Genomic DNA, 11,352 nt, shown 5'->3' with positions numbered 1-11,352 from the left:
CACTTGATATTCTACAATTAGTAAATGAGCTGTTAAAGTGCATGTCATGGGAACTGTATTTATAAGGGGCAGTGTTAATTGTAAACACTAGATGGCGATGTTGTGCCATCTTCAGTGAACAGCTAATACTTGAGACACGGCTGTTTTAATTAATGCAAGATCATAAATTATTAATAGATGTCTAAAAAAACGTGGCTGAAAACCACCTAAAGATCGTTTTTGGTCCCCAAATATATTATTATTACACAACTAGATTTACTTTTATTGGATATTAATGCAGCAGCATAATTTGTGTGAAAAGAAATTGTAAAGTAAATTTGATTTAAAATGGTTTGAATAAAGAGTGTTTAAATAAAGCAATGCTTTATTTATAAATAATTTATATTATTTATAATAAATTTTTGTTTTTTGAAATATGATTTTGGTGGGTTTATGTACCCTATGTATCAGATAAAATGTTATTAAAGGAGGAAAAAAAGTATAAAAACAGTAGCACAAAAATAAATGAGCAGACCATTTAATAAATTCTGTTTTTTAATATTAATTTCATTTGAAAAATATACATTCTAAAATAAATTTCAGCTGTTTTGTTCTAAAAAGTCACAAAACTTGATTAAAAAATGTATCATTGTTAACATTTAGCATTGTTCAAGAATTCCCCCAGACATGCTTCACAATATATTTCATCTTTAGGTACCCCCAAAAACATAAGTTAAAAAAACATACTTACAAGGTTAAAAGTTGATTTTAAAAAATAATGTATACTACAATTTGTATACTTTTGTTTTTGAAAGAAAGAGGAAAAATGATGACAAATTAGCAGAACTCGAAGGATACTTCTTGAAGGAGTTCTTGAAGGATCAACGAGAACATGTTTAGGACATGAACTGTGTGACGCAGCACAAATGTCATCTTCATTCAAATGTATGTGCCACACCATTTTCTGACTTATTTTTTACAAATGACACAACTTGCAATATGAGACTGAATGACTAGACATCCGTAAAATAGACCACAATTTTAAAAAAGTGATCTGAATTACATGAGACAATCTCAAACCTAAAGAAATTTCACATATTATTGCAATTCAGGTTTAAGCCACTTAGGTAAATCCGTTGAAGGACAACAGACCTTCGAGTTCATATAGGTTATAAACGTAGACTTTTATATTTTTAGACATTTTCCATAACCAGGTAACAAAACAACTGCCGGACCAGACTTGAAAATGCAAAATCAATTATTAGGCTTTCTTAATTAATCAAGCTTACTAGAACGTGTTTGGATAATTAGGCAGAAATAGTTTGTAAAACAAAACAAATGAAATTTAATACCGCGCTATATTAAATGAAAAAATATGAAAAACAGCATGTTCAATGCCAATCAATAACATTAACCATTATTAAAAAGTTAATCAAGTTAAATATTACTGTATAATATATTGTCACAGTTGTTCTCTCTCTTCATAATAAAAATCATTTGCTGAATAGTTCGCTCAAGATGTACATAAAAAAAAATCTACATTAAGATCTCATGCTGTGCAAATAAAAACATGAAAAAGTTCATTCTTTTCTTAAATAATGCCTACCATGTAAAACAGAGGTAGAGGAGCAAAAAAATGAAGGAAAATAATTATATTGTATTGGATGAATAAATGGAGGGAGTAGTTGTTGAACTGTGTAAAAACAGCTAAAGCATTTCTTTACAGCTCAGCACGTAAGTGAAATATTGAACTGAATTGCATAGTAGTTTAGGAATTACAACTTTGCAAACTGGAGTGATTAAGTGAGTGGAAGCCGTTATTTAGTCACAGAATGGATCCATGAGGGGAACAGTCTTTACAAAATATCCCTTGGCAAATGGCTTTCTGCAAATCGGAAATAAAATCTATGTAACTGATTGGTTAGAGGAGTTATATGGACGTCTCAGACCCTCGACTCCTCCAGTAGTAGTCATCGTTGTCATCTGGGTCCAGATCTATTTTAATCTGAGGCACATTTAATGGCAGTCTCTCTGAACTGAAAAAGACAGTCAACTTACTATTTAATTCATTTCCCAGTAACTACCAAGAATTTCTTTGCTACTATTCAACCTGTAGTTCAAAGAATTTTCTTCTAACAAGCTAACAAGGGTAGTATAAAGGCATTAAGTAAGCCTTGATGAATTGTGATGTTGAAAGAAATAAAGGTGGCTTTCAGTGTAAGCATCTTGAATTTACTGAATTATAGTCATGCATACCCTATTCTTTTTATCAAGTATACAAAATATGAACACTGATCTTATCATTTAATGAGTACAGTTGTTAAGAGTGCTCTGCTTCACACATTCTTAATATTCTATGTTGTTAATTAATCCATACTATAACTACACATTACTAACACACAACAGCTCAAGATGCATACCTTGACATCGGGCTGGTCTGAGAATAGTGCCGCTTTTCAGCTAGATGTATATCGGTCAAGAAATGAAGGGGACTTTTCTCCTGCAAGAGGGACACATGGTCTATTATTAGCACATGCACGGCTTTACATTCTGCTGAACACCATCATGCGGAATATTTTAATTAGCATTTTCATTAGATAATAAGATCTTAATACAACTCTTAAGATGTTACAAGTTTTAGTAGAAAAGAAAACATTACCCACAGTCTGTTACATACTAAAGCTGAAAAAAAAGTTTTAGTTGTCAGTTGCTATAGAGGACTGACATTTGACAGAGGAGCGAGTGGTAGCATGCTCCAGATTATGAAAGGAAGAGGAAGAAAAACGCTCATGCTGAATCTTTCAAGAGGTCTGAATTGAGGTGAGGCCCGAGGTCCGGTCTACTCACGGTCAGAGGCCTTATCTCCTAAAAAAGGCTCTTGCTCCATCATGTCCATTGGGATTTTAATGCTGGGCACATTCTCAATGTAAGGACAGTCAGACTGCACAAGGAGAAACAGTCAAAAAGAGCTTTAGGAGCTGAACCTACATACACCAGCGTAGTTCACACTTCCTCCATTCTCCATGGATGGATGGATAGACTACCAGTCAAATGTGTATCATGCACAGGTATTAAAACACATTATTAAAGGGCAACTCAGTCAACTTATTCCCAAAGTCTTAAGTGTTCTTAATACAAACATTAAAACAAGGCTTTTTTTTCGGGAAAACTCACATCTTCCATGTCACTGTCAATGCTCCCTTGTTTCTTCTTTTTCTTTTTCTTCTCATCTTCCTTCTTTTTCTTGTCCTTCTCAGGTATGACATCATCCAGGAAACTGAGGTCATGCTGGGAGAAGATCAAGTCCAACGCCTTCCTCACAGCAACCAGAGCCAAGATCTGACCAAAGAGAATAGCAAGTGTTGCTCTTTCAGTTCAGTGCATATACTACAGATGATGAAAAAAAAATACAACACTTGAGTATCTGTTCATATTATGAAGGAAAAACAAACATTATAATCAAAATGCTAGTTTAACATTTTATCTCTTTTTCTAGTAGGATGCAATAACTGGCACATTTACTGGTCAATAGTTTTGAATAATTTAAATTTTTTTAATGCTTTCGAGAGAAGTCTCTTATGCAGTATTGTTTAGCAAAAGAAACTTTCAAAAACAAACCAAACAAAAAAATCCTCTTCTGACAGGTAGTGCAATTTTTAGACCTGAAGCTCTCAGTTTTGCAGTCAAAGCCGCTTCTAAAATTAATGCTTGGTAAATCAAGAACAGCTGAAAGAGGTGACTAACCATAACGGGGAAAACAATGGCAGCAACAGTGGACTTGAGGACCCAGAGGAGCGCCAGACAAAGCATCTGAATGAAAGTGAAGAGGTGGACCTTCCTCAGTGGGACGTGCCGCAAATAGATCAGGTCTGGCTGGTGTTTGGCAGGCATGAGGAGCAGCTTGAGCCGGTCCATAAACTGAGAAAAAAAAAAAAAAGAGCAATACTCAAATATATATATAAAAAAATACAAATAATACATAAAGTGATTGGTATAGTACTTCAAATAGTGATTATTAAAAACAATGTGTTTAGATTAGATTAGATTATTAATATCTACCAATAATACCCAAAATTATCATGTATAAGGATTTAATTACAATTTCTCAAAATTAAAATTGGATATATAATTCTAAATCCTAAACTTTTCATTTAAAAATCTTTTTCAGTTGAGTTTTGAATGGCGCAGAATCGTTTCAAGAACTGACCTGAACTCCGTTGAGTGAAGCGACACCCATGTAGAGGAAAACTCCATACAACACTGGCATTGGTATAAACTACAGAAAATAATTATTCAGACATTCAAAGCCATCATGTTTTTGAGAAGAGACAAAGAAAATGACACGCATGCACATTCACATTTATGGTACTGTCACCTTGAGGATAGGTGCCATAAAGACAGACAGACCGGTGAGGATGAAGACAAAGATACCAGTAACTCTCTGTTCCCTGAAGAGGAGACAATTACAAAAATGCTGATTTAGTGCTCAATAAACATTTCTGTGAATAGAAAGTTCAGAAGAACAGCTACTGTAAGTGTCACTTTCAATCAATCTGATGTGTCCTTGCTGAATACATTTATTAATTTCTTTAAAAATATATATATATTTGAATGTTAGTGTTTGTGGACACCCTGTTCTAATTATCAGGTTTGGCCATTTCAGCTGCACCTATTACTAGCAGGTGCATAAAGCAAAAAAAAAAAAACCTTGCGATACAGTCTTCTTAGACAAACAAACATGCAGTGTATCATTGTTTAAATTACAGGAAGAAGTCACCTGGAAGATGCTTTTATCCACAGAGACTTGCAGTGCACCTATTAGAGTGATGGTTGTACCCCTTGGAGTAACTTGGAGTGTAGTTAGATGTTTAAACCTGCAACGTCTAAGTTTCCAGCTCACATCTTTAACTATCAGATCCCACTCATTAATAATAAGGGAAATGGGATCTAATGGTTAAAGATTCCATTTCCCTAATTATTAATGATTCTTTCTGATTATAATATTAATCAGATATTTATTATTCATGTTAATCATTAATACCTGAAATACTTTGGGAATGAACCAAACCAGAGAAGTGTTAAAAGTGCAACCTAAATACTGGCAATACTGTGTTTTCAGCAGAACCAGGCCTGTTTACAGTACGTTTGTTCAGCTTACAGCTGCATCAATAACCCCCTGGAGTTCAGTCCAACATGCAGCCTTTTAACAGGCATCCCACTGAACCCAACTCTTTAGTCAACGACTGACGCAAAAGCTCTACTGTCAGTCAGATCCTTCAGTTTCCAGAGTTTCTATCTAGAGTTTTATTATTCTACAAATCACCACCAAAGATCACTTCATCTTTTGACTTGATTCTTTAGAACATACCTGACACCCAAAAATTTGGGCTGTTCGCCAGGGGCAGACGTCTCGGTCTCCATCTTCAAGCTGTCAATGTGGGCGATGGAGATAACTGTAGCAGCTACATACCAGGGCAGACCCATGAAAGAGCACAATGCTAACAGCAAAGCTACCCAGAACAAGTCCAGATGATAGCCTGCGCCTTTCTGATCGAGACAGAGAAAACAGGTTGTTTACAAAATGCTATAAGAGCAATCATAAACCTTTTATGACTTATTATAGTATTCTGTAACATTTTACAAGAATAGTTTGCCTGGTAATGATTTTTTTTATTTACATGCATGCTGCTATTTTTGCTATAATTATGTTATAATATGTTATAATTAAACATCAAAGGATGATTTAAGCAGCTCTTTTCCATTTTCTCGATCATGTCTATCAAGGTTGAAAACAAATTATTTGACAAAAATAATACAGTATTTATTTGCAAGTCCAGAGAGCCAGTCTCGATTTTGTTACCATGCTCAAAACCGCTGCTCCCTTTCTGGACATTGAGAAGAGCTTTACTTATCAGCAGGTCTAGTATAGTTAGGGGTAGGTGTAGGGGTAAGCTTTAGGGATTGGGACAAAAAAGATCCCAATAACGCAGCATCCATTCAATAAATCCATTAATAAATAAAATAATATACACTGCATATGTTGTACTTATATACATGTTTAGTCAACTTGAATTGTGAAGTATTAAGTGATAACTTGCATTTTTTAGTCATCTTAATTTAAATCTGTTAAAGTTACTTTACTGAATGACAGAATTTTCATTTTTGGGTGAGCTGTCCCTTTAAATAAGCCATCAGTTTTCTTGAGTGCTTTATTCTAACAGATAACACTACTCTGCATCACACAAAAGTAAAGTACAATATGTCACCAGGGCAGTGTAATTCTCACAGAGATAACAACAGGAGCTCTTCCACTGGGAGGCATTATAGTGAGAGGACACAATGTTTTGAGGCCAGTCTCACATTACAGGTCAAAAGAGAATAAATGGTTTGCTTTTTCTGATTCACAATTCCTCTATGTTCCCACTTACAATCTGGACCAAAAGTGTGACGTTAAGGTAAAAACGTCAAGAATTCAAAATGAATTAAATATATATTTTTAGAATTTTCATACATGTAGCCTATAATTCCTAGTAGCATACAATTCTTGAATATGAACAAAGCCTTACTAGCTATCATCTTACAAACTCAGTGTATATTACAGTATATTATAAGTTTTCAGTTCAGTATTAAGAATATTAAGATCAAATATCAATTCCTGAATTATTGATGTACAGCTCTTTTTCCCTTTTGGCTTGCCTCAGACCATCTGTTTAAATAATGCTATTTTTGACCCCAAGTTCTGATTCACATCCTCCAGACAAAAGATAAAGAGCTTTATTCATAAAAGACTTTCTATAAATAACCCGATACAGTCGCCCACGGCACTGCAAGTGTTTCCTGTGGTCCTGGATGGCTCAAAGTGAGTGTGATAAACTTTCTGGCTCAGGAGAGAATCACACAGCAGACTCACGGCAGGCCTACCTTAAGCTTGTGCTCCTTGCGATTGATAATGACAGCGGTGATCTGCTGATCCATGAAGAGCAGGATGGTGACCAGCAGAGCAGGCAGAGCTGCTGCCAGGTACACCCACCAGGGGTTCCCTCCGAACGGAGGCACAAACCAGCCACGGTTTGGGCTTGTTGGCTGAGGATTTGAGAGGAGTGCAGTTTGAGGATCACAGAAGTTTGCAGTCAGGGCACTTGGGAAATGTTTACACAACACAAACAGTACTGTCCTGAGTGGATTGGCATTGACTGTGAATCAGTTCATAAGATACAGCAAACAGCGCATGCCAGCCAGTGTGACTCTGATACTTGTTTTTCCTGAACAAAATCTATTTCTATTAAGCAGACCCTCAGGCCACCTGAGTAGAAACACCCCATTTACTGACCCATGCAGTGTGAAGTCCCAAAACCATTTTACTAAAATAATTAACATGTATAACTAGAAAAAAAAGTTTGTTGAGACAAACTTTAAGTTGGCTTTAGAAAGCCTGACCGGAAAGTTTGAAGACGTTTAAAGAAGTAAGAAGTTTAAAGTAGTTCGAAGTTTAAAGTAGTTTAAAGTTAGATTGATAGATTAGGTGAAAGAGATATATTAGTTAGAAAGAATGATAGATAGATTAGTTCAAAAGAAAGAATGATAGATAGATTAGTTTGAAAGAAAGAATGATAGATAGATTAGTTTGAAAGAAAGAATACTAGATAGATTAGTTAGAAAGAAAAAAGATATATTAGTTAGAAAGAATGATAGATGAGTTAGAAAGAATTATAGATAGATGTGTTTAAAAGAAAGAATGATAGATAGATTAGTTCAAAAGAAAGAATGATAGATTAGTTTGAAAAAGAATGATAGATAGATTAGTTTGAAAGGATGATAGATTAGTTAGAAAGAGATAGATAAATAGATAGATAGAAGTTAGAAACATGTTTCTAGCATGATTAGCATGTTGCTAGCATGTCGCTAGTATGTTTCTAACATAATTAGCATGTTAATAGCATGTCGCTAGCATGTTGATAACATGATTAGCATGTTGCTAGCATGTTTCTAGCATTATTATCAATTCGCTAGCATGTTTAGCATGTGACTAGCATGTTGCTAGCATGTTTCTAGCATGATAAGCATGTCCCTAGCATGTTTCTAGCATGATTAGCATGCGACTAGCATGTTGCTAGCATGTTTCTAGCATGATTAGAATGCTGCTAACATGTTGTTATCATGATTAGCATATTGCTAACATGTTTCTAGCATGATTAGCATGCAACTAGCATGTTGCTAGCATGTTTTTAGCATGATTAGCATGTTTCTAGCATGTTTAGCATTTTTCAAGCATGATTAGCATGTCATTAGCATGTTGCTAGCATGATTAATATGTTAATAATTAGCATGATTAGCATGTGACTAGCATGTTGCTAGCATGTTTTTAAGCATAATTAGCATGTTTCTAGCATGTTTAGTTGTCGCTAGCATGATTAACATTTTGCTAACATGTCGCTAACATGATTAGCATGCTGCTAGCATGTTTCTAGCATGATTAGCATATGACTAGCACATTGACATGGGAGTGGATTTTCAAATGTGTCCCGTCCCACTCCCGCAAAAAAAAAACCTGGAATATGTCAGTTACAGTAAAAAAAAAAAAAAATACAGTAGGCTACAGATCACAGCAACTTTAGTAAAATACAAATTTTAAATGTGTGTGTGTGTGTATGTATATTATATATATATATATATATATAAATTTAATTTTTTTAATTAACTGAAAGCCATCTTAATGCACAATGTGCATTGCACACACATTAAATTTAATGTAAATCCATGCTAACGGGTCACGCTCAAGTTCACATGACTCAGACGGCAGAAAATGCATCTGGTTTGCTTTAATTATTTTACAGAAGCACTGCGTTTTGTTGTTATTCGGCGTGCACACAAATAAACGTATACGGATTCGACTAAAAATGACGGAGTATTTTAACAACAAATTCCCTCTGCTCCGAGCATTTAATAATCACTCCGCTCCGCGCGCACTGATACCAGAAACACCGCTCCGCCTTCACTCCGTGGATAAAGTATTTCAGTGTATTTCAATGTTATGTTCATAATGTAGCCTATATTTAAAAAAATACATAAAATAAAATAACAGGAGAGTTTCAAAGTGGCTTAGGCTATTGTGTGCTAACTTTTTTTCCTACCACATGCCAAACTAATAACATTGTCAGCATTAGAAGGTATAATTGCTGCTTTCTGCTGTGCAAATTTTGTTTGTGATGAAAATAACAGTACACTTTTGTCAGTTATTTTATCTACAGATCGATGCATTTCTTACAGATTTCTGCTTATTCAAAATCAGAGACAGATGAAGCAGCACTGTAAGATTACTTTTTTAAATGCATTACTGAGAAAGCAAATGTGCTGAATCTGTTTAAATCATGCTTTAACCCGAAAATATTCAGTAAAAGGAACAGACAAACTCCTTGAGAACTAGCCTGTAACTTCCCGCTCGGTTATTGCTGTCATTATAACCTTCTGATTGGAGAGATCCAGTTGTACTCGTGATGAAGCACGCTTGGAGCGACTGAGAACCACGGCACTCCGACTTTTAAAAAAATCTGCTCCTCTCACATACTCTGGTCGGGTGAATGCAGCGCTCAGAAAAAGCAGAGGTCAGAGCAGCGCGCGAATGAAACATTTAAAAGCACATGTAAATGAGAGAGTAACTCTAGCACTGAGTTAACACTGTGAATGATGTGGTGTTGTTCAGTATATGATGGAGGTGCCAGAACTGCAGCTGATAGAATGTGTGCTGCAGCACGATACTACATTTCTTAATAAGCAGATTATAGAGACATTTTTATCGTCCACGATCAAAAATCTTCATATCGCACACCATTAGTTTATAGTTTATTTATATAAAAGGTAGGCTATATTTTTGTATAAAGTTGGAGATCCAAGTGTTTTCCCGGTCCCGCCCACTCCCGCTGACATTTTTTCCCGTCCCGTCCCAATCCCGTGATTAATAGTGATTTTGTTCCCAATCACGCGGGATTCCCGTGACCCTCTAACATGTTGCTAGCATGATGAGCATGCGACCAGCATGTTGCTAGCATGTTTCTAGCAAGATTAGCATGTTTCTAAATTTAACATGTTTCTAGCATGATTAGCATGTCGCTAGCATGATTAACATGCTGCTAACATGATTAGCATGTTGTTAACATGTTTCTAGCATTATTAGCATGCAACTCATGTTGCTAGAATTATTAGCATGCTGCTAGCATGTTTCTAGCATGATTAGCATGTTGCCAGCATGTTTCTACCGTGATTAGCATGTGACTAGCATGTTTCTAACATGATAAGCATTTTGCTAACATGTTTCTAGCATGATTAACATGTTGCTAGCATGTTTCTAGCTTGACTAGCATGTCGTTATCATGTTTCTAGCATGATTAGCATTCGACTAGCATGTTTCTAACATTATTAGCATGTTGTTAGGATAGATAGATAGATGGATAGATAAATAGATTAGCATGTTGTTAACATGTTTCTAGCATGATTAAAATGCTGTCTACTCATCTAATCTATATAAAGAAGATAGATAGATAGATAGATAGATAGATAGATAGATAGATAGATAGATAGATAGATAGATAGATAGATAGATAGATAGATAGATAGATAGAAATATTAGATGAGTAGATAGATAGATAAAGAAATATTAGATGAGTAGATAGATAGATAGATAGATAGATAGATAGATAGATAGATAGATAGATAGATAGATAGATAGATAGAAAATGTTTGAAGATGGATGGATAGATAGAAAAAGTTTGAAGATATATACTGTAAATAGATAGATAGATAGATAAGATAGATAGATAGATAGATAGATAGATAGATAGATAGATAGATAGATAGATAGATAGATAGATAGATAGATAGATAGATAGATAGATAGATAAAAATATTAGATGAGTAGATAGATAGATAGATAGATAGATAGATAGATAGATAGATAGATAGATAGATAGATAGATAGATAGATAGATAGATAGATAGAAAATGTTTGAAGATGGATGGATAGATAGAAAAAGTTTGAAGATATATACTGTAAATAGATAGATAGATAGATAGATAGATAGATAGATAGATAGATAGATAGATAGATAGATAGATAGAAATATTAGATGAGTAGATAGAAAGATAAAGAAATATTAGATGAGTAGATAGATAGATAGATAGATAGATAGATAGATAGATAGATAGATAGATAGATAGATAGATAGATAGATAGATAGATAGATAGATAGACAGATAGATAGATAGATAGATAGATAGATAGATAGATAGATAGATAGATAGATAGATAGATAGATAGATAGATAGATAGAAACAGTCAGAGATAGATAGATAAACCGATAGAAAGAACATAAGAAATAA

The 11,352-nt window shown here is 34.5% G+C and overlaps 1 protein-coding gene across 7 annotated transcripts in view; it reads right to left on the bottom strand.

The window, feature by feature from the left end:
- Positions 1-1,144: 1,144 nt before the first annotated feature.
- Positions 1,145-11,352, bottom strand: part of LOC132139233 (electrogenic sodium bicarbonate cotransporter 1-like) — a 72,939-nt gene continuing 62,731 nt past the window's right edge. For 4 of the 7 annotated variants that reach the window (XM_059547744.1, XM_059547745.1, XM_059547739.1 and 1 more), the window contains 9 exons: positions 6,901-7,062; positions 5,348-5,526; positions 4,355-4,427; positions 4,187-4,255; positions 3,724-3,897; positions 3,154-3,318; positions 2,827-2,920; positions 2,400-2,479; positions 1,145-2,015 (listed from right to left, as the gene is read on the bottom strand). In XM_059547744.1, coding sequence (XP_059403727.1) covers positions 2,436-2,479; positions 2,827-2,920; positions 3,154-3,318; positions 3,724-3,897; positions 4,187-4,255; positions 4,355-4,427; positions 5,348-5,526; positions 6,901-7,062 — 960 coding nt within the window. In that variant the 3' untranslated portion in view covers positions 1,145-2,015; positions 2,400-2,435. Of the gene's footprint in view, positions 2,016-2,399; positions 2,483-2,826; positions 2,921-3,153; positions 3,319-3,723; positions 3,898-4,186; positions 4,256-4,354; positions 4,428-5,347; positions 5,527-6,900; positions 7,063-11,352 lie in introns of all 7 variants that reach the window. The other 3 variants (XM_059547743.1, XM_059547738.1, XM_059547740.1) reach the window with 1 other exon arrangement.

This window comes from Carassius carassius, chromosome 4, assembly GCF_963082965.1.
Source record: "Carassius carassius chromosome 4, fCarCar2.1, whole genome shotgun sequence".
Lineage (NCBI taxonomy): Eukaryota > Metazoa > Chordata > Actinopteri > Cypriniformes > Cyprinidae > Carassius > Carassius carassius.
The sequence above is the reverse complement of the archived record's forward strand: the minus strand, read 5'-3'. Positions and strand labels throughout refer to the sequence as shown.